Source organism: Oncorhynchus masou, unplaced genomic scaffold (assembly GCF_036934945.1).
Source record: "Oncorhynchus masou masou isolate Uvic2021 unplaced genomic scaffold, UVic_Omas_1.1 unplaced_scaffold_1322, whole genome shotgun sequence".
In the NCBI taxonomy this organism is placed as follows: Eukaryota; Metazoa; Chordata; class Actinopteri; order Salmoniformes; family Salmonidae; genus Oncorhynchus; species Oncorhynchus masou.
This window is the reverse complement of record NW_027003088.1, coordinates 125,826-150,403: the sequence shown is the minus strand read 5'-3', so window position 1 is coordinate 150,403 and position 24,578 is coordinate 125,826. Positions and strand designations below refer to the sequence as shown.

The 24,578-nt window shown below is 42.2% G+C and overlaps 1 protein-coding gene across 1 annotated transcript; it reads left to right on the top strand.

The window, feature by feature from the left end:
• The first annotated feature begins 1,294 nt into the window (after positions 1-1,294).
• Positions 1,295-19,258, top strand: LOC135530317 (gastrula zinc finger protein XlCGF17.1-like). The gene is made up of 2 exons (XM_064958675.1): positions 1,295-1,388; positions 17,855-19,258. Exons 1-2 carry the CDS (start codon positions 1,295-1,297, stop codon positions 18,883-18,885), a joined length of 1,125 nt encoding a protein of 374 aa, XP_064814747.1. The 3' UTR covers positions 18,886-19,258.
• The last annotated feature ends 5,320 nt before the right edge of the window (positions 19,259-24,578 follow it).

Below are 24,578 nucleotides of genomic sequence, written 5' to 3'. Positions count from 1 at the left end.
TTAGCGAGGTAACTTAGTGGTTAACTCTGAGTTCAACTCGAGTCACACGAATGTCACACGAATGTGGCTCACCTTTAAGCCAGGTACATTTCTATTGTAAGGAATCATTCAGGACTAACCTGGTCTGGGGCAGGCTAACTCAGGACACCTTTGCCAGGACTAACCTGGTCTGGGGCAGGCTAACCTTGTGACCAACCTGGTCTGGGGCAGGCTAACTCAGGAAACCTGGTCTGGGGCAGGCTAACCTCCAACCTGGTCTGGGGCAGGCTAACTCAGGACTAACCTGGTCTGGGGCAGGCTAACTCAGGACTAACCTGGTCTGGGGCAGGCTAACTCAGGACTAACCTGGTCTGGGGCAGGCTAACTCAGGACTAACCTGGTCTGGGCAGGCTAACTCAGGACTAACCTGGTCTGGGCAGGCCACCCAGGACTAACTACACTTATCCTGAATCGGGTGTCTGAGCTGCGAGTTGAGGACGAATGAAAATCGAATTTCCTCCCACTCGCAAAGATTGCGTAATTGTCCCATTTAATTTGAGGAAGACTGATATAAATATTTAATAAATAAAACTGTTAATTTTTTAAATATAAAATACTGATCACATTACAAGTTTTCACACACAGTAAAACTTTAGGAGTAAATAACTATTTTATCGATAGGATTGGTGAAAAAGGTGCTTGTGCATTGATAAAGCACACCAAAGATCACATTAATGGCAAGTAATAATGTAATAAAATAGAGATGCCTACTTCACACCAGCCTGCTGAGTTTGCAAGATAACTATTCCTTCATTTGGATTTCAGCACAAATTAAATATGTGGTTCTGCCCTGACAAAGGTTGCAGTTTGGAAACTGCAGTAATTACGTTCCACGGTGTTATTTTGGATGCATTATTTGCTGCATACTGCAGTTATAATACACACTCTTACTGCAATACCTTTTGGTAAGGGCACTCCACCATGGATTGATGGTTCGGCATTGTCTGTCGGTGTTCCACTAGCCATGTGCGATATAAACACTTACAAGCCTCGCTAGAACAGGCTTGAATAAGCAGCGGGTGCACTATCACTTACAAACTATAACCGGCTTTATCGGAATCAAGGTAAGACCCCGATGCAGACTGTAAACAACAGGGGCAGCAAAGACAGGTCAAGGCAGGCAGGGGTCGGAAATCCAGGGTAAGGCGAAGGTACAGGACGGCAGGGAGGTCAGGGACTGGCAGAGAGGACTGGCAGAGAGGACTGGCAGAGAGGGACTGGCAGAGAGATCGGCTGGCGGGTACAAAATGATGAGATGATGATGATGATGATGATGATGATGATGATGATGATGATGATGATGATGATGATGATGATGATGATCGGCACAGAGGACAGGAAAATCGCTGGTAAGCTTGAATGAACAAGATGAACTGGCAACAACCAGACAGAGAACACGGGCATAAATACACAGGGGATAATTGGGAAGATGGGCGACACCTGGAAGGGGGTGGAGACAAGCACACCTAACAGGTGAAACAGATCAGGCGTGACTGGCTTGAGTAAGCAGCGAATGCACTATCAATATCCACCATCATAATACGGATATAGCCTGAGCTAGAATGTGAAGCTAACTGAAGCTAGCTAGCTTTATACAGTAAGCCGAGGTAGATCTAGCTTGCTTCATAGTATACCCCTCAGATCCTGACAAAGGTTTAAGACGGTTTTGGGGGTATTTAAGCTCCTGAAGATCCATTCCCGAGTTCATAAGTAGTTATCTTGAACTTGTTCGCAAAAAAAAAAAAAAAACGTAGCTGGAAATATAGAAGTATTTCCGTCTACTCCGCTTAGATCAGCTCGTCAAAATGTACGAATACAAACTTGAGAACACTGATTATCATGACAATTTAGTCCACGGAGGAAACTACCGAACAGTAGGAAGCCTTCATTCCATATTGTCCATTTCCCTTTGACCCGTCCTGTTTTTGGTACGTAGCGTCATACATCAAAGCACATATTGATTTGATAGGGCGCTATTTAGGCCAATGGATCGGGAGACATGTTGTATACATACATATACTGGCCGGCAACCACCCGGTTCCTCCACCCTGCACCTTAGAGGCTGCTGCCTTATCTATTTACATGGACATGGAATCACTGGTCACATTAATAATGAAAGTAGTCAGACACTTTTGACTATTTCCACATTTTGTTACGTTACAGCCTTATTCAAAAATGTATTAAATTGTTTTTCCCCCTCATCAATCTACACTCCATATCACAATGACATAGCAAAAACATGTTTTTGGAAATGTTTGCTAATTTATTACATTTACATGAGTATTCAGACCCTTTACTCAGCACTTTCAAATCAAATCAAATGTAATTGGTCACATACACGTGTTTAGCAGATGTTATTGTGGGTGTGGCGCAGTCTGAAAATGGTCCTGAGCTCTCTGGAGCAGGTTTTCATCAAGGATCCATCTGTACTTTTCTCCGTTCATCTTTGCCTCGATCCTGACTAGTCTCCCAGTACCTGCTGCTGATTAACACCCCACAGCTTCCCCATGATGATGCTTTGACCAAGGTATCATCTTTGCCTCGATCCTGACTAGTCTCCCAGTATCTGCTGCTGATTAACACCCACAGCATGATGGCCACCACCATGATGGGATGGTTTCAGGGCTTCCTCCCAATGTGTCCTTTGACCTAGGTAATATTATACGACATGTTACAGGTACACTGGACTTAACGTTTATAAAGGTAGGTAAAATGATATGACATAATTAACACCCCCACAGCATGATGCTGCCACCACCATGCTTCATTCATAAATGTCCACTGGACCAAACGTTTATAAAGGTAGACCTAGGTAATAAGATATGACATAATTAACACCCCCAGAGCATGATGCTGCCACTACCACGCTTCATTCATAAATGTACACTGGACCAAACATTTATAAAGGTAGACCAAGGTAATATGATATGACATAATTAACACCCCCACAGCATGATGCTGCCACCACCATGCTAGGTAATATGGTATGACATACTGTATGTTGCAAATACATTCATAAATGTACACTGGACTTAACATTTATGCCTCGCGTCACTCAGCTTTGAATTGAATTGAATTTATTTGGGTGAAAACCTAATACAACAATATGTAATATATTCCCAGTGGATGGCAAAGTGTGTAAATGAAACTGCTTGTGATTTGAAGAAACTACCAGTTCATCACAGACACTAGTTGATAGCGCCGAACCAGAGCTTCTAACTACATTGTTTTAGATTGCCTTCTGGCATGTTTGGAAAGCATATTTGCTTATTTGAAATGGGTCGAATCTACAGCTGAAGTCGGAAGTTTACATACACTTAGGTTGGAGTCATTGAAACTCGTTTTTCAACCACTCCACAAATTTATTGTTTTACGTACCAGTCCAGAGTCAATGTGGAGGCTATATACAAGAGGTACCAGTACAGAGTCAATGTGGAGGCCATATACAGGAGGTACCAGTACAGAGTCAATGTGGAGGCTTTATACAGGAGGTAAGAGTACAGAGTCAATGTGGAGGCTATATACAGGTACCAGTACAGAGTCAATGTGGAGGCTATATACAGGGGGTAAGAGTACAGAGTCAATGTGGAGGCTATTCCATACACTTAGGTTGGAGTCATTAAAACTCGGTTTTCAACCACTCCACAAATGTCAAGTTAACAATCTATAGTTTTGGGAGGTCGGTGAGGACATCTACTTTGTGACACAAGTAGTTTTTACAACAATTGTTTCCCGACAGATTATTTCACTTATAATTCACAGATAACCATCAGATAACATTATATTATGACAGATTATTTCACTTTATCACAATTCCAATGGATCAGAAATTTACATACACAAAGTTGACTGTGCATTTAAACAGCTTGGAAAATTCCAGAAAATGTCATAGCTTCTGATAGGCTAACTGACATAATTTGTGTCAATTGGAGGTGTACCTGTGGATGTATTTCAAGGCCTACCTTCGAACACAGTGACTCTCAAAAGAAATCAGCCAAGACCTCAGAAAAAATTGTAGATGTCCACAAGTCTGGTTCATCCTTGGGAGCAATTTCCAAACGCCTGAAGGTACCACGTTCATCTGTACAAACAATAGTACGCAAGTATAAACACCATGGGACCACGCAGCCGTTATACCGCTCAGGAAAGAGATGTGTTCTGTCTCCTAGAGATGAATGTACTTTGGTGCGAAAAGTGGAAATCAATCCCAGAACAACAGCAAAGGACCTTGTGAAGATGCTGGAGGAAACCGGTACAAAAGTATCTATTTCCACAGTAAAACGAGTCCTATATCGAGTCCCAAATTGACATTTTACTCTGTTCTTCGGCTTGATATACAATGAGTACCATGAAGCACGTCAATGTGCTGGGGTACAGGTTAGGAATGAGACTATATACAATGAGTGCTTCGGTACCGAGTCACATGTGCGTGGGTACAGGTTAAGTTAAAATTGAGACTTGATATACAATGAGTACCGGTACTTTCAAAGTCAATGTGCTGGGGACAACAAAGTTAGTAATGAGACTATATACAATGAGTACCGGTAATCCCAAGAAAATTTGTGGCAGAACTGAAAAAGGGTACAGGTTAGTAATGACTATATACAAGCTCTGTCAGGACCGGGTAAAATTCACCCAGTTAATGTGCTGGGGCTACCCAAAATGTTTGACCCAAGTTAAACAATTTAAAGGCTATGCGATTCTAATTAAGTGTCAGTAAACCTGTACCCACTGGGAATGTGGGGTAAAGGTTAGTAATAAATAATTTTCTCTATACACTGAGTACCTTAAAATAAAGGTACCAACTCCCAAGACTGGGGTTTTTACTAGGTTAAATGTCAGGAATTTTGAAACTGAGTATAAATGTAATTGGGTAAGGTGTATGTAAACTGAGTACCGGTACCGAGTCAATGTGCTGGGGTACTGGTTAGTAATGAGACTATATACAATGAGTACCAGTATAGACCGAGTCAATGTGCTGGGGTACAGGTTAGTAATGAGACTATATACAATGAGTTGTCTGGTATACGAGTCAATTGTCTATCCATGTGGGGTACAGGTGAGTGCCGGAGCAGTATAGGGTACAGGTTGTAATGAGACATATACAATGAGTACCGGTACCGAGTCAATGTGCGGGGTACAGGTTAGTAATGAGACATATACAATGAGTACTCAGTACCGAGTCAATGTGCTGGGGTACAGGTTAGTAATGAGACCTACTGAGACACTGTACAATGAGTACCGGTACCGAGTCAATGTGCTGGGGTACAGGTTAGTAATGAGACTATATACAATGAGTGCCGGTCTTAAAATAAAATAAACATTTCCCTTGCTGGGGTACAGCAGATAGTAATGAGACTATATACAATGAGCTGCCAGTGTGACCGAGTCAATGTGCTGGGGTACAGGTTAGTAATGAGACTATATACAATGAGTACCGGTAAACCGAGTCAATGTGCTGGGGTACAGGTTAGTAATGAGACTATATTACAATTTAGTAATATGTACGTTGTTGTCAATGTGCTGGGGTACAGGTTAGTAATGAGACTATACAATGAGTACCGGTATCTAGTCAATGTAATGAGACTATATAAATGGGTCTGCCGGACAGGAGAAATGTCTGGGGTGAACAGGTCGTAATGAGACTATATACAATGAGTACCAGTAAAACGAGTCAATGTGCTGGGGTACAGGTTAGTAATGAGACTATATACAATGAGTGCCGTTCCGAGTCAATGTGCTGGGGATGTTAGTAATGAGACTATATACAATGAGTGCCGGTACCGAAGTCAATGTGCTGTCACAGGTTAGTAATGAGACATTTATACAATGAGTGCCGGTTACTGAGTCAATGTGCTGGGGTACAGGTTAGTAATGAGACGATATACAATGAGTACCGGTACTCTGAGTCAACCGTGCTGGGGTACAGGTTAGTAATGAGACGATATACAATGAGTTCCGGTACTGAGTCAATGTGCTGGGGTACAGGTTAGTAATGCTTCCTGAGATATTTACAATGAGTAAACGGTACTGAGTCAATGTGCTGGGGTACAGGTTAGTAATGAGACTATATACAAATGAGTACCGAATAAGACAATGAGTCAATGTGCTGGGGTACAGGTTAGTAATGAGACTATATACAATGAGTACCGGTACCGAGTCAATGTGCTGGGGTACAGGTTAGTAATGAGACATAATAAAAATGAATCCCGGTCAGAGTCAATGTGCTTTAAACTGGACAGGTTAGTAATGAGACTATATACAATGAGTACCGGTACCGAGTCAATGTGCTGGGGTACAGGTTAGTAATGAGACTATATACAATGTGTGCCGGTACCGAGTCAATGTGCTGGGGTACAGGTTAGTGAGACTATATACAATGAGTGAGACATTACGGTGAGACTATATACAATGAGTACGTGAGTCAATGTGCTGGGGTACAGGTTAGTAATGAGACTATATACAATGAGTACCAGTACCGAGTCAATGTGCTGGGGTACAGGTTAGTAATGAGACTATATACAATGAGTGCTGAATACAGTCAATGTGCTGGGGTACAGGTTAGTAATGAGACGATATACAATGAGAATACCGGTACTGAGTCAATGTGCTGGGGTACAGGTTAGTAATGAGACTATATACAATGAGTACCGGTACTGAGTCAATGTGCTGGGGTACAGGTTAGTAATGAGACTATATACAATGAGTACCGGTACTGAGTCAATGTGCTGGGGTACAGGTTAGTAATGAGACTATATACAATGAGTGCCAACAGAGTCAATGTGCTGGGGTACAGGTTAGTAATGAGACGATATACAATGAGTGCCGGTACCGAGTCAATGTGCTGGGGTACAGGTTAGTAATGAGTGAAATGATATACAATGAGTAAGCCGGTACTGAGTCAATGTGCTGGGGTACAGGTTAGTAATGAGACTCATATACAATGAGTACCGGTACTGAGTCAATGTGCTGGGGTACAGGTTAGTAATGAGACTATATACAATGAGTACCGGTACTGAGTCAATGTGCTGGGGTACAGGTTAGTAATGAGACTATATACAATGAGTACCGGTACCGAGTCAATGTGCTGGGGTACAGGTTAGTAATGAGACTATATACAATGAGTACCGGTACCTGGGGTACAGGTTAGTAATGAGACTATATACAATGAGTCAAATGGTAATGCTGAGGTACAATGGTTAGTAACCAAATGTGCTGGGGTACAGGTTAGTAATGAGACTATATGATTAATGTGTACCGGTCTTATTAACCTCAATGTGCTGGGGTACAGGTTAGTAATGAGACTATATACAATGAGTACCGGTACCGAGTCAATGTGCTGGGGTACAGGTTAGTAATGAGACTATATACAATGTGTGCCGGTACCGAGTCAATGTGCTGGGGTACAGGTTAGTAATGAGACTATATACAATGAGTGCCGGTACCGAGTCAATGTGCTGGGGTACAGGTTAGTAATGAGACTATATACAATGAGTACCAGTACCGAGTCAATGTGCTGGGGTACAGGTTAGTAATGAGACTATATACAATGAGTGCCGGTACCGAGTCAATGTGCTGGGGTACAGGTTAGTAATGAGACTATATACAATGAGTGCCGGTACCGAGTCAATGTGCTGGGGTACAGGTTAGTAATGAGACTATATACAATGAGTACCGGTACTGAGTCAATGTGCTGGGGTACAGGTTAGTAATGAGACTATATACAATGAGTACCGGTACTGAGTCAATGTGCTGGGGTACAGGTTAGTAATGAGTGCCGGTACCGAGTGAGACTATATACAATGAGTACCGGTACCGAGTCAATGTGCTGGGGTACAGGTTAGTAATGAGACTATATACAATGAGTACCGGTACCAAGTCAATGTGCTGGGGTACAGGTTAGTAATGAGACTATATACAATGAGTACCGGTACCGAGTCAATGTGCTGGGGTACAGGTTAGTAATGAGACTATATACAATGAGTACCGGTACCGAGTCAATGTGCTGGGGTACAGGTTAGTAATGAGACTATATACAATGAGTACCGGTACCGAGTCAATGTGCTGGGGTACAGGTTAGTAATGAGACTATATACAATGAGTACCGGTACCGAGTCAATGTGCTGGGGTACAGGTTAGTAATGAGACTATATACAATGAGTGCCGGTACCGAGTCAATGTGCTGGGGTACAGGTTAGTAATGAGACTATATACAATGAGTACCGGTACAAAGTCAATGTGCTGGGTTACAGGTTAGTAATGAGACTATATACAATGAGTGCCGGTACCGAGTCAATGTGCTGGGGTACAGGTTAGTAATGAGACTATATACAATGAGTACCGGTACCGAGTCAATGTGCTGGGGTACAGGTTAGTAATGAGACTATATACAATGAGTACCGGTCACCGAGTCAATGTGCTGGGGTACAGGTTAGTAATGAGACTATATACAATGAGTGTAATGAGACTATATACAATGGTACCGAGTCAATGTGCTGGGGTACAGGTTAGTAATGAGACTATATACAATGAGTGCCGGTACTGAGTCAATGTGCTGGGGTACAGGTTAGTAATGAGACTATATACAATGAGTGCCGGTACCGAGTCAATGTGCTGGGGTACAGGTTAGTAATGAGACTATATACAATGAGTACCGGTACCGAGTCAATGTGCTGGGGTACAGGTTAGTAATGAGACTATATACAATGAGTACCGGTACCGAGTCAATGTGCTGGGGTACAGGTTAGTAATGAGACTATATACAATGAGTGCCGGTACCGAGTCAATGTGCTGGGGTACAGGTTAGTAATGAGACTATATACAATGAGTGCCGGTACCGAGTCAATGTGCTGGGGTACAGGTTAGTAATGAGACTATATACAATGAGTGCCGGTACTGAGTCAATGTGCTGGGGTACAGGTTAGTAATGAGACTATATACAATGACCACCAGTACATCTGAAGGTAACCCATACAAATGAATGGCAGTATGGAGTTATATATATAGATATTAAACCTTCATCTGAAGGTAACCCATACAAATGAATGGCAGTATGGAGTTATATATATATAGATATTAAACCTTCATCTGAAGGAAACCCATACAAATGAATGGCAGTATGGAGTTAGTTTTCTGTCAACAAAAATAAGGGATTAAATGTGTGTCCCATAGAAAATATTTCCTGATCTTATATCTGCTAGATCTCGGGCAGACACTTCAAACCCTTATTCCTTATTAATCCACATTTTGACTGTTTCTTTTGGCCATTTATGAATGTGTTATTCAATGCGTTTCTATGGGCTATTGTAATAAAGGCCAAATTCAAAATGTAATCAAAATAATGTTTAAATATTTTTTTTTTTTGAGGAGGAGGAGAGACCTAAAGGGGTCCTACTTAATCTAATAGCTAAATGATCCATGACATCACAACCTTAAAACACTTCCATATGTTAGCACTCTACTCAACAAACTGGATGCAGTCTATCACAGTGCCATCCGTTTTGTCACCAAGGCCCCACCATTGTGACCTGTACTCTCTCGTTGGTTGGCCCTCGCTTCATACTCGTCTCCAAACCCACTGGCTACAGGTCATCTACGAGTCTCTGCTAAGTAAAGCCCCGCCCTATCTCAGCTCGCTGGTCACCATAGCAACACCCACTCGTAGCACATGCTCCAGCAGGTATATCTCACTGGTCACCCCCAAAGCCAATTCCTCCTTTGGTCGCCTTTCCTTCCAGTTCTCTGCTGCCACTGACTGGAACAAACTGCAAAAATCACTGAAGCTGGAGACTCAAAATCTCCCTCACTAGCTTTAAGAACCAGCTGTCAGAGCAGCTCACAGATCACTGCACCTGTTCATAGATTGGCTGTATACAGATGGGCTATCTACCTCATCCCCATACTGTATTTATTTATTTTGCTCCTTTTGCACCACAGTATCTCTACTTGCACATCCATCTTTTGCACATCTACCATTCCAGTGTTTAATTGCCATATTGTAATTACTTCGCCACCATGGCCTATCTATTGCCTTACCTCCCTTATTTGACCTAATTTGTACTAACTTTGTTTTCAACTATATTATTGACTATGTTTTGTTCATTTCATGTGTAAATCTGTGTTGTTGTATGTGTATGCTTTATCTTGGCCAGGTCGCAGTTGCAAATGAGAAGTTGTTCTCAACTGGCCTACCTGGTTAAATAAAGGTGAAATTATTTTATTTTAATTTTAAAGTGAGAATGCTGTTCATCGAGGACAGCTCAGCATTTAACACCGTAGTACCCTCCAAACTCTGGGTCTCGATCCCGTCCTGTGCAACTGGGTACTGGACTTCCTGATGGGCCGCCCCAGGTGGTGAAGGTAGGTAAAAACATCTCCACCCCGCTGATCCTCAACACTGGGGCCCCACAAGGGTGCGTTCTGAGCCCTCTCCTGTACTCACTGTTCACCCACGACTGCGTGGCCACGCACGCCTCCAACTCAATCATCAACTCAATCATCAAGTTTGCGGACGACACTACAGTGATAGGCTTGATTACCAACAACGAAGAGACGGCCTACAGGGAGGAGGTGAGGGTCCTCGGAGTGTGGTGTCAGGAAAATAACCTCACACTCAACGTCAACAAAACTAAGGAGATCATTGTGGACTTCAGGAAACAGCAGAGGGAGCACCCCCCCCCCCATCCACATCGATGGGACAGTAGTGGAGAGGGTAGTAAGTTTTAAGTTCCTCGGCGTACACATCACGAACAAACTGAATTGGTCCACCCACACAGACAGTGTCGTGAAGAAAGCGCAGCAGCGCCTCTTCAACCTCAGGAGGCTGAAGAAATTCGGCTTGTCACCAAAAGCACTCACAAACTTCTACAGATGCACAATCGAGAGCATCCTGTCGGGCTGTATCACCGCCTGGTACGGCAACTGCTCCGCCCACAACCGTAAGGCTCTCCAGAGGGTAGTGAGGTCTGCACAACGCATCACCGGGGCAAACTACCTGCCCTCCAGGACACCTACACCACCCAATGTCACAGGAATTCGGCATTTCACTGTAAAGTATGCTCCTGTTGTAGTCAGCATTTCACTGTAAAGTATGCTCCTGTTGTAGTCAGCATTTCACTGTAAAGTATGCTCCTGTTGTATTCATCATTTCACTGTAAAGTATGCTCCTGTTGTATTCATCATTTCACTGTAAAGTATGCTCCTGTTGTAGTCATCATTTCACTGTAAAGTATGCTCCTGTTGTATTCGGCATTTCACTGTAAAGTATGCTCCTGTTGTAGTCAGCATTTCACTGTAAAGTATGCTCCTGTTGTAGTCAGCATTTCACTGTAAAGTATGCTCCTGTTGTATTCATCATTTCACTGTAAAGTATGCTCCTGTTGTATTCATCATTTCACTGTAAAGTATGCTCCTGTTGTAGTCATCATTTCACTGTAAAGTATGCTCCTGTTGTATTCGGCATTTCACTGTAAAGTATGCTCCTGTTGTAGTCATCATTTCACTGTAAAGTATGCTCCTGTTGTATTCGGCATTTCACTGTAAAGTATGCTCCTGTTGTATTCATTATTTCACTGTAAAGTATGCTCCTGTTGTAGTCATCATTTCACTGTAAAGTATGCTCCTGTTGTATTCGGCATTTCACTGTAAAGTATGCTCCTGTTGTAGTCAGCATTTCACTGTAAAGTATGCTCCTGTTGTAGTCATCATTTCACTGTAAAGTATGCTCCTGTTGTAGTCATCATTTCACTGTAAAGTATGCTCCTGTTGTATTCAGCATTTCACTGTGAGGTCTACTACACCTGTTGTATTCGCATTACACTGTAAAGTATGCTCCTGTTGTATTCATCATTTCACTGTAAAGTATGCTCCTGTTGTAGTCATCATTTCACTGTAAAGTATGCTCCTGTTGTATTCGGCATTTCACTGTAAAGTATGCTCCTGTTGTATTCGGCATTTCACTGTAAAGTATGCTCCTGTTGTAGTCAGCATTTCACTGTAAAGTATGCTCCTGTTGTAGTCATCATTTCACTGTAAAGTATGCTCCTGTTGTATTCATCATTTCACTGTAAAGTATGCTCCTGTTGTAGTCATCATTTCACTGTAAAGTATGCTCCTGTTGTAGTCAGCATTTCACTGTAAAGTATGCTCCTGTTGTATTCGACATTTCACTGTGAGGTCTACTACACCTGTTGTGTTCATCATTTCACTGTCAGGTTCACTACACCTGTTGTATTCGTGCGTGTGACAAATAACATTTGATTTGATGTTCATATAATAGGGAAGATATAAAAAACTTGTAGAGAGCATAACCAACTGACAATGTCTTCGAGAAAAAACATGAACTTTTGGAACCAAGACTTACAAATAGCTGATGTTGGCACAAGATGGAGGGTAGTGTAACATAACTAACAACATTACAATGTACAAAATGTTTTTATTCAAGAAACAAAACGTACAAATTCTACAGCAGAGTCATAAGTGTAAAACGAACAGTGACTCCATGATTCAGGCCTTCTGGCTATAAAGTAAAACAAATGATGGGTGGAGTGAGAAAGTTGTCTGTCAGAGGTTTTACAATATGTACAACTTTTAATCCGTCTATCTTCGTATTTCAAGACATGTCATATGGGTGTGCGGTGAGATTACCCAATGGGCTGAACCGTACTTTTCTCCTCAATCATTTAAAAAAAATGTTTGTTTAAAAACTGGAAGTCAAGTGGCCTTCCATCATTAAGACAGTGGATGAATCAAATGACCCTCAATCGTTAAGACAGTGGATGAATCAAATGACCCTCAATCGTTAAGACAGTGGATGAATCAAATGACCCTCAATCGTTAAGACGGTGGATGAATCCAATGACCCTCCATTGTTAAGACATCTTCATATGTACACTACCTGTCAAAGTTGTAGAACACCTACTCATTCAAGGGTTTTTCTTTATTTTGACTATTTTCTACATTGTAGAATAATAATGAAAACATCAAAACTATGAAATAACATATATATGGAATAATGTAGTAACCATGCATTCCAGGTGACCACCTCATGAAGCTGGTTGAGAGAATGCCAAGAGTGTGCAACGCTGTCAAGGCAAAGGGTGGCTATTTTTAAAGAATCTCAAATATAAAATATATTTTGATTTGTTTAACACATTTGCTTTAGTTATTAACACCAAGCTGGAGAGATCAAAGTCTAACTGAAATGAATAATTGTTTATTAACACCGAGCTGGAGAGATCAAAGTCAAACTGAAATGAATCGTTGTTTATTAACACCAAGCTGGAGAGATCAAAGTCTAACTGAAATGAATAAAGTGCTGGGTCTGCAGGGAGCTCCTCCGGGGCAGTCCTGTTAGATCTCTTATATACTGCTAACAAGTTATATTTGCATGATTTAGCTTATTCATCATTCACAGTTTATTCATTATTAACGTTTGGTTCATGCATGTGACAGACCAATACCCCACGAGACTTCTTCTCTCCAAGCTGAGACCTTGAAACTGAGATATCCCTTTCGTTCTCAAAACAAGGGTCTGAGCGTATTGCCAAATTGCAGACACTGATAGTGAGGATTCGTTCAATCAGTCACTTACATGAACACATTCATTGGTTATTAGAAAAGCACAAACAACATTTTCCGTCACAATAGCATCAGAGAGGAAGAAGTGAAGCGAGAGGTTTCACTCTCGTCAAAATATGCCCAATGCGTTTCTATCGGCTTATTTTTGACCTGAACGTGTCGGCTGCCCTCACGCCGTTGGGACAACTCCCATTGTTAGGGCAAAGACTTGAGAATCTTGTCATAATATACAGATCTCTGATAGTATTTTCTGTTGCTCACATCATTTTACTGTTTGAATTTTTTTTAAACCGTTTGTTAACCGCTTAATGAGGGTTGGTTAGTCGGCATCAAAGCTTATCTAAATTTGTATCCCTAGACAAAATATCTTTCTGATACAACAATGGCTCTAACAATCATGTTTACATGAACACATCTGAAGTCAGTTTTACCCGATGGCACTGATAAATGCAGAAATATTCGCCTTTTCAAAATACTTCTTCTGCCACAGCTATTTATGCCACAGCTATGTTATTTTTTTGTGAAGCATATTTGATTCTGAGTTCAGACAATATATATTTTTTATTTTACCTTTATTTAACCAGGCAAGTCAGTTAAGAACACATTCTTATTTTCAATGACGGCCTGGGAACAGTGGGTTAACTGCCTGTTCAGGGGCAGAACGACAGATTTGTACCTTGTCAGCTCGGGGATTTGAACTCACAACCTTCCAGTTACTAGTCCAACGCTCTAACCACTAGGCTACGCTGCCGCCACGTTATAGTATAACGACTTCTGAGATGCAAACATTTAGTTGTTTCCCCGGGGCTTTAAACGTTTGGCTGGTGCACAGCCGGGACACAGAATAAGGCTTTTACATGTTCTGATAATTAACTTAACCCCTTATGTACCATTCTAGCCCCATTTTAACCCCTTATGTACCATTCTAGTAACAACCCAACAATTGGTCACTAGCTGTCATTATAGCAGGTAAAGGGAGATTACATTTGAATAAATACATTATTTTCCATACATTTCTATTGAATAATAAATCACCAGAATAAGTTCTATACATATTTTCTTTTACATAGGAAATGCAGAGGGCAGAGAGGCGGATAGCAAAGGGTTTGAACAAGTCTCTTCTGTTGCAAACCACATATTTGACTAGAAGCAAATGGGGTAATAATGTCTAGATGCTTTTTTTCCCCAGTGGAGAGAATTGCCTGGTTGGGCGGTGGGACAGTGGAGATTAGTTTATGAATTTCCTGGTTGGGCTGTGGGACAGTGGAGATTAGTTTATGAATTTCCTGGTTGGGCGGTGGGACAGTGGAGATTAGTTTAGGAATTGCCTGGTTGGGCGGTGGGACAGTGGAGATTAGTTTATGAATTGCCTGGTTGGGCGGTGGGACAGTGGAGATTAGTTTATGAATTTCCTGGTTAGGCTGTGGGACAGTGGAGATTAGTTTATGAATTTCCTGGCTGGGCTGTGGGACAGTGGAGATTAGTTTATGAATTGCCTGGTTGGGCTGTGGGACAGTGGAGATTAGTTTATGAATTTCCTGGCTGGGCTGTGGGACAGTGGAGAATAGTTTATGAATTGCCTGGTTGGGCTGTGGGACAGTGGAGATTAGTTTATGAATTGCCTGGTTGGGCTGTGGGACAGTGGAGATTAGTTTATGAATTTCCTGGCTCGGCTGTGGGACAGTGGAGATTAGTTTATAAATGGCCTGGTTGGGCTGTGGGACAGTGGAGATTAGTTTATGAATTTCCTGGCTCGGCTGTGGGACAGTGGAGATTAGTTTATGAATTGCCTGGCTCGGCTGTGGGACAGTGGAGATTAGTTTATGAATTTCCTGGCTCGGCTGTGGGACAGTGGAGATTAGTTTATGAATTGCCTAGCTGGGCGGTGGGACAGTGGAGATTAGTTTATGAATTGCCTAGCTGGGCGGTGGGACAGTGGAGATTAGTTTATGAATTTCCTGGCTGGGCTGTGGGACAGTGGAGATTAGTTTATGAATTGCCTGGTTGGGCGGTGGGACAGTGGAGATTAGTTTAGGAATTTCCTGGCTGGGCTGTGGGACAGTGGAGATTAGTTTAGGAATTGCCTAGCTGGGCTGTGGGACAGTGGAGATTAGTTGATTAATTTCCTGGAAGGGCTATAGGACAGTGGAGATTAGTTGATTAATTTCCTGGAAGGGCTATAGGACAGTGGAGATTAGTTTAGGAATTGCCTGGCTGGGCTGTGGGACAGTGGAGATTAGTTGATTAATTTCCTGGAAGGGCTATAGGACAGTGGAGATTAGTTTAGGAATTGCCTGGCTGGGCTGTGGGACAGTGGAGATTAGTTTATGAATTGCCTGGTTGGGCTGTGGGACAGTGGAGATTAGTTTATGAATTGCCTAGCTGGGCTGTGGGACAGTGGAGATTAGTTTATGAATTGCCTGGTTGGGCTGTGGGACAGTGGAGATTAGTTTATGAATTGCCTAGCTGGGCTGTGGGACAGTGGAGATTAGTTTATGAATTGCCTGGTTGGGCTGTGGGACAGTGGAGATTAGTTTATGAATTGCCTAGCTGGGCTGTGGGACAGTGGGACTGTGGGACAGTGGAGATTAGTTTATGAATTGCCTGGTTGGGGACAGTGGAGATTAGGGACAGTGGACAGATTAGTTTATGAATTGCCTGGGGCTGTGGGACAGTGGAGATTAGTTTATGAATTGCCTGGCTGGGCTGTGGGACAGTGGAGATTAGTTTATGAATTGCCTGTGCTGGGCTGGTGGGACAGTGGAGATTAGTTTATGAATTGCCTGCTGGGCTGTGGGACAGTGGAGATTAGTTTATGAATTGCCTGGCTGGGCTGTGGGATTGCCTGGCTGGGCTGTGGGACAGTGGAGATTAGTTTATGAATTTCCTGGGCTGTGGGACAGTTAGTTTAGAATTGCCTGGCTGGGCTGTGGGACAGTGGAGATTAGTTGATGAATTGCCTAGCTGGGCTGTGGGACAGTGGAGATTAGTTGATTAATTTCCTGGCTGGGCTGTGGGACAGTGGAGATTAGTTGATTAATTTCCTGGAAGGGCTATAGGACAGTGGAGATTAGTTGATTAATTTCCTGGAAGGGCTATAGGACAGTGGAGATTAGTTTAGGAATTGCCTGGCTGGGCTGTGGGACAGTGGAGATTAGTTTAGGAATTGCCTGGCTGGGCTGTGGGACAGTGGAGTTTAGTTTATGAATTGCCTGGTTGGGCTGTGGGACAGTGGAGATTAGTTTATGAATTGCCTGGTTGGGCTGTGGGACAGTGGAGATTAGTTTATGAATTGCCTAGCTGGGCTGTGGGACAGTGGAGATTAGTTTAGGAATTGCCTGGCTGGGCTGTGGGACAGTGGAGATTAGTTTATGAATTGCCTAGCTGGGCTGTAGGACAGTGGAGATTAGTTTATGAATTGCCTGGTTGGGCGGTGGGACAGTGGAGATTAGTTGATTAATTTCCTGGCTGGGCTGTGGGACAGTGGAGATACAGTTGATAAATTTCCTGGCTGGGCTGTGGGACAGTGGAGATTAGTTTAGGAATTGCCTGGCTGGGCTGTGGGACAGTGGAGATTAGTTTATGAATTGCCTGGCTGGGCTGTGGGACAGTGGAGATTAGTTTATGAATTGCCTGGCTGGGCTGTGGGACAGTGGAGATTAGTTTATGAATTGCCTGGTTAGGCGGTGGGACAGTGGAGATTAGTTTATGAATTGCCTAGCTGGGCGGTGGGACAGTGGAGATTAGTTTATGAATTGCCTGGCTGGGCTGTGGGACAGTGGAGATTAGTTTATGAATTGCCTGGCTGGGCTGTGGGACAGTGGAGATTAGTTGATTAATTGCCTGGCTGGGCTGTGGGACAGTGGAGATTAGTTTATGAATTGCCTGGCTGGGCTGTGGGACAGTGGAGATTAGTTTATGAATTGCCTGGCTGGGCTGTGGGACAGTGGAGATTAGTTGATTAATTGCCTGGCTGGGCTGTGGGACAGTGGAGATTAGTTGAGGAATTTCCTGTTTGGGCTGTGGGACAGTGGATGTGTAGGAATGATTCAAATGGAACTGTTAACAGCCATTACCCGGGTAGTATTGGGACTAACGGCTATTAACCAATCGGCATCAAAGATCCAAATGTACGGTTTATAATGAATCTAGATTAAAACCACATAGGAAGACAGTTTTATCATGTGGAGGTCTTATTCAGGTCTCTCTGTTTAACCAAATACTCTGTCTTTGGCAGGAGAGAGACCAGACTCTCACTCTGACAGCAGTAAGAGTGCTTCAGGGGAACCAGACCCAGAGACTCCGAAACCAGTGAGACGACTCGACTGCTCCCAGTGTAATAAGAGTTTTAAGTTGTCACGGTACCTAAAAATACATCAGAGGACACACACAAGGGAGAGACCTTTTCTCTGCTCCCAGTGTGGAAAGAGTTTTACCCAGTTATGGAGCCTGAACAAACATAATAGAATACACACAGGAGAAAAGCCTTACCGCTGTTCCCATTGTGGAAATAATTTTAGGTCGTCAGATAAGCTGAAGGAGCACGAGAGGACACACACAGGGGAGAGACCATACCACTGCTCCTTGTGTGGAAAGAGTTTTACCCAGTTAGGAAGCCTGAAAGAGCATGAAAGGAAACACTCAGGAGAAAAGTCTTTCCAATGTTCCCAGTGTGGAAAGAGATTTTTACGATCACAGCAACTAAAATCACACGAGAGGATACACACAGGAGAGAAACCATACCACTGCTCCCAGTGTGAAAAGAGTTTTACCCAGTTAGGGAGCCTGAACAAACATAATAGAATACACACAGGAGAAAAGCCTTATCCCTGTGCCTATTGTCCAAAGAGATTTGCAGGATCACAGGATCTAAAATCACACGAGAGGACACACACGGGGGAGAAACCATACCACTGCTCCCAGTGTGAAAAGAGTTTTACGCAGTCAGGGAGCCTGAACAAACATAATAGAATACACACAGGAGAAAAGCCTTACCCCTGTGCCCATTGTGGAAAGAGATTTTCACGATCACAGGACCTAAAATCACATGAGAGGACACACACAGGAGAAAAGCCTTACCCCTGTGCCCATTGTAGAAAGAGATTTTCACAATCACATGACCTAAAATCACATGAGCGAACACACACAGGAGAGATACCTTACCATTGCTCCCTGTGTGGAAATGACTTTTTCCATTTAGGTAGTCTGCGCAAACATAAGAAGAGAAAACACTCTGGCGATGTGTGTACCTATGTTCCCATTGCATAATGAATATCATAATAAATAAATTTTCCCAGACAGAAGACCTGAAATCACATCATAGAATAGACAGGCAGTGTTCTGATGAGTCACTGTGTTCTGATGAGTCACTGTGTTCTGATGAGTCACAGTATTCTGATGAGTCACTGTGTTCTGACTGATGTTTGACTGTTGTTTTATGCCACATTAAATCATATTGTTTATATTAAATCGTTCTCTAGAATAGAGGCCTGTTTTAGTGTCTGAGACAGGATTATGTCTAAAATCAGATTACAATTTTAAAATGTATTTTATTTTGATTCTACACTTTGATATGTTGGATACATACATGTAAGAAACCTTACATGTTCATGATATGATTTGGATATTATAAAATGTAAATTATAAAATGGATGAACATTGTGTGTATTTCTTGATTCTGACCTTAAAACCTCAGGAGGTTTAGTTGTTTGGTTTACAGCGTGTCAGTCAGAACATCACTAGAGGTCTGAGTGGGTGAATGGATGGCTGGATGGAAGGTAGACAACATGTCAGTCAGAACATCACTAGAGGTCTGAGTGGGTGAATGGATGGCTGGAAGATCAATAACACAACATGTCAGTCAGAACATCACTAGAGGTCTGAGTGGGTGAATGGATGGCTGGATGGAAGGTAGGCAACATGTCAGTCAGAACATCACTAGAGGTCTGAGTGGGTGAATGGATGGCTGGAAGTAAGGTAGACAACATGTCAGTCAGAACATCACTAGAGGTCTGAGTGGGTGAATGGATGGCTGGATGGAAGGTAGACAACATGTCAGTCAGAACATCACTAGAGGTCTGAGTGGGTGAATGGATGGCTGGATGGAAGGTAGACAACATGTCAGTCAGAACATCACTAGAGGTCTGAGTGGGTGAATGGATGGCTGGAAGTAAGGTAGACAACATGTCAGTCAGAACATCACTAGAGGTCTGAGTGGGTGAATGGATGGCTGGATGGAAGGTAGACAACATGTCAGTCAGAACATCACTAGAGGTCTGAGTGGGTGAATGGATGGCTGGATGGAAGGTAGACAACATGTCAGTCAGAACATCACTAGAGGTCTGAGTGGGTGAATGGATGGCTGGATGGAAGGTAGACAACATGTCAGTCAGAACATCACTAGAGGTCTGAGTGGGTGAATGGATGGCTGGATGGAAGGTAGACAACATGTCAGTCAGAACATCACTAGAGGTCTTCTGAGTTGTCTCTACTTGAAAATATTTTTACTTAATTTGTTTTATTGGCTGTAACATACTTCACCATTGATTTTTTTTGGACAACTTTTACTCCACTACATTCTTTTAAGAAAAATTTCATTTTTACCGCATACATTTTCCCCGAAAGTACTTGTTACCATGACGAATGCTTAGCAGCAGGAACATTTTCCAATTCAAGCACATCAAGAGAACATCCCTGGTCATCCCTACTGCCTCTTATCTGGCAGACTCACAAAACACAAATGCTTCATTTGTAAATGATGTCAGAGTGTTGAATTTAGCCCCTGGCAAGCACATCAAGAGAACATCCCTGGTTATCCCTACTGCCTCTTATCTTAAATGCTTCATTTGTAAATGATGTCAGAGTGTTGAATTTAGCCCCTGGCAAGCACATCAAGAGAGCATCCCTGGTTATCCCTACTGCCTCTTATCTTAAATGCTTCATTTTGTAAATGATGTCAGTGTTGAATTTAGCCCCTGGCAAGCACATCAAGAGAGCATCCCTGGTTATCCCTACTGCCTCTTATCTTAAATGCTTCATTTTGTAAATGATGTCAGTGTTGAATTTAGCCCCTGGCAAGCACATCAAGAGAGCATCCCTGGTTATCCCTACTGCCTCTTATCTTAAATGCTTCATTTTGTAAATGATGTCAGTGTTGAATTTAGCCCCTGGCAAGCACATCAAGAGAGCATCCCTGGTTATCCCTACTGCCTCTTATCTTAAATGCTTCATTTTGTAAATGATGTCAGTGTTGAATTTAGCCCCTGGCAAGCACATCAAGAGAACATCCCTGGTTATCCCTACTGCCTCTTATCTTAAATGCTTCATTTGTAAATGATGTCAGTGTTGAATTTAGCCCCTGGCAAGCACATCAAGAGAACATCCCTGGTTATCCCTACTGCCTCTTATCTTAAATGCTTCATTTGTAAATGATGTCAGTGTTGAATTTAGCCCCTGGCAAGCACATCAAGAGAACATCCCTGGTTATCCCTACTGCCTCTTATCTTAAATGCTTCATTTGTAAATGATGTCAGTGTTGAATTTAGCCCCTGGCAAGCACATCAAGAGAACATCCCTGGTTATCCCTACTGCCTCTTATCTTAAATGCTTCATTTGTAAATGATGTCAGTGTTGAATTTAGCCCCTGGCAAGCACATCAAGAGAACATCCCTGGTTATCCCTACTGCCTCTTATCTTTAAATGCTTCATTTGTAAATGATGTCAGTGTTGAATTTAGCCCCTGGCAAGCACATCAAGAGAACATCCCTGGTTATCCCTACTGCCTCTTATCTTAAATGCTTCATTTGTAAATGATGTCAGTGTTGAATTTAGCCCCTGGCAAGCACATCAAGAGAACATCCCTGGTTATCCCTACTGCCTCTTATCTTAAATGCTTCATTTTGTAAATGATGTCAGTGTTGAATTTAGCCCCTGGCAAGCACATCAAGAGAACATCCCTGGTTATCCCTACTGCCTCTTATCTTAAATGCTTCATTTGTAAATGATGTCAGTGTTGAATTTAGCCCCTGGCAAGCACATCAAGAGAACATCCCTGGTTATCCCTACTGCCTCTTATCTTAAATGCTTCATTTGTAAATGATGTCAGTGTTGAATTTAGCCCCTGGCAAGCACATCAAGAGAACATCCCTGGTTATCCCTACTGCCTCTTATCTTAAATGCTTCATTTGTAAATGATGTCAGTGTTGAATTTAGCCCCTGGCAAGCACATCAAGAGAACATCCCTGGTTATCCCTACTGCCTCTTATCTTAAATGCTTCATTTGTAAATGATGTCAGTGTTGAATTTAACCCCTGGCAAGCACATCAAGAGAACATCCCTGGTAATCCCTACTGCCTCTTATCTTAAATGCTTCATTTGTAAATGATGTCAGTGTTGAATTTAGCCCCTGGCAAGCACATCAAGAGAACATCCCTGGTTATCCCTACTGCCTCTTATCTTAAATGCTTCATTTGTAAATGATGTCAGAGTGTTGAATTTAGCCCCTGGCAAGCACATCAAGAGAACATCCCTGGTTATGCCTACTGCCTCTTATCTTAAATGCTTCATTTTGTAAATGATGTCAGTGTTGAATTTAGCCCTGGCAAGCACATCAAGAGAACATCCCTGGTTCCCTGTTATCCCTACTGCCTCTTATCTTAAATGCTTCATTTTGTAAATGATGTCAGTGTTGAATTTAGCCCCTGGCAAGCACATCAAGAGAACATCCCTGGTTATCCCTACTGCCTCTTATCTTAAATGCTTCATTTGTAAATGATGTCAGTGTTGAATTTAGCCCCTGGCAAGCACATCAAGAGAACATCCCTGGTTATCCCTACTGCCTCTTATCTTAAATGCTTCATTTGTAAATGATGTCAGTGTTGAATTTAGCCCCTGGCAAGCACATCAAGAGAACATCCCTGGTTATCCCTACTGCCTCTTATCTTAAATGCTTCATTTGTAAATGATGTCAGTGTTGAATTTAGCCCCTGGCAAGCACATCAAGAGAACATCCCTGGTAATCCCTACTGCCTCTTATCTTAAATGCTTCATTTGTAAATGATGTCAGTGTTCAATTTAGCCCCTGGCAAGCACATCAAGAGAACATCCCTGGTTATCCCTACTGCCTCTTATCTTAAATGCTTCATTTGTAAATGATGTCAGAGTGTTGAATTTAGCCCCTGGCAAGCACATCAAGAGAACATCCCTGGTTATGCCTACTGCCTCTTATCTTAAATGCTTCATTTTGTAAATGATGTCAGTGTTGAATTTAGCCCCTGGCAAGCACATCAAGAGAACATCCCTGGTTATCCCTACTGCCTCTTATCTTAAATGCTTCATTTGTAAATGATGTCAGTGTTGAATTTAGCCCCTGGCAAGCACATCAAGAGAACATCCCTGGTTATCCCTACTGCCTCTTATCTTAAATGCTTCATTTGTAAATGATGTCAGTGTTGAATTTAGCCCCTGGCAAGCACATCAAGAGAACATCCCTGGTTATCCCTACTGCCTCTTATCTTAAATGCTTCATTTGTAAATGATGTCAGTGTTGAATTTAGCCCCTGGCAAGCACATCAAGAGAACATCCCTGGTTATCCCTACTGCCTCTTATCTTAAATGCTTCATTTGTAAATGATGTCAGTGTTGAATTTAGCCCCTGGCAAGCACATCAAGAGAACATCCCTGGTTATCCCTACTGCCTCTTATCTTAAATGCTTCATTTGTAAATGATGTCAGTGTTGAATTTAGCCCCTGGCAAGCACATCAAGAGAACATCCCTGGTTATCCCTACTGCCTCTTATCTTAAATGCTTCATTTGTAAATGATGTCAGTGTTGAATTTAGCCCCTGGCAAGCACATCAAGAGAACATCCCTGGTTATCCCTACTGCCTCTTATCTTAAATGCTTCATTTGTAAATGATGTCAGTGTTGAATTTATCCCCTGGCAAGCACATCAAGAGAACATCCCTGGTTATCCCTACTGCCTCTTATCTTAAATGCTTCATTTGTAAATGATGTCAGTGTTGAATTTAGCCCTGGCAAGCACATCAAGAGAACATCCCTGGTTATCCCTACTGCCTCTTATCTTAAATGCTTCATTTGTAAATGATGTCAGTGTTGAATTTAGCCCCTGGCAAGCACATCAAGAGAACATCCCTGGTTATCCCTACTGCCTCTTATCTTAAATGCTTCATTTGTAAATGATGTCAGTGTTGAATTTAGCCCCTGGCAAGCACATCAAGAGAACATCCCTGGTTATCCCTACTGCCTCTTATCTTAAATGCTTCATTTGTAAATGACGTCAGTGTTGAATTTATCCCCTGGCAAGCACATCAAGAGAACATCCCTGGTTATCCCTACTGCCTCTTATCTTAAATGCTTCATTTGTAAATGACGTCAGTGTTGAATTTATCCCCTGGCAAGCACATCAAGAGAACATCCCTGGTTATCCCTACTGCCTCTTATCTTAAATGCTTCATTTGTAAATGACGTCAGTGTTGAATTTATCCCCTGGCAAGCACATCAAGAGAACATCCCTGGTTATCCCTACTGCCTCTTATCTTAAATGCTTCATTTGTAAATGATGTCAGTGTTGAATTTATCCCCTGGCTATCCGTAAATAAAAACAAATGAACATCCTGTTGTCTGGTTTGCTAAATATTAGTAATGTGAAATTATTTATACTTTTACTTTTGAGAAACAAGTATATTTTTGAAATTACATTTACTTTTGATACGTAAGTATATTTTAAACGATTATTTTACTCAAGTAGTATTTTATTGGGCGACTTATTAATAAGTTATCTTTACTTTTACTTAAGTTTGACAATTGGGTACTTTTCCAACCACTGGCACGTAGTAGAAGCAAAGTAGCAGAACGTCCATCTGTGTTTACACCAGAAGGGATACAGGAAAAAACGTGATGTAGACAGAGGGGCGGGACTTCCGTTGCAAAACGCTCTCAAT

Coding starts and splice junctions, on each gene's coding strand:
- LOC135530317 (XM_064958675.1), top strand. CDS start 1,295: ATGATGATGATGATGATGATGATGATGATGATGATGATGATGATGATG. Junction 1,389..17,854: donor AGAGGACAGGAAAATCGCTG/GTAAGCTTGAAT, acceptor TGTCTTTGGCAG/GAGAGAGACCAGACTCTCAC.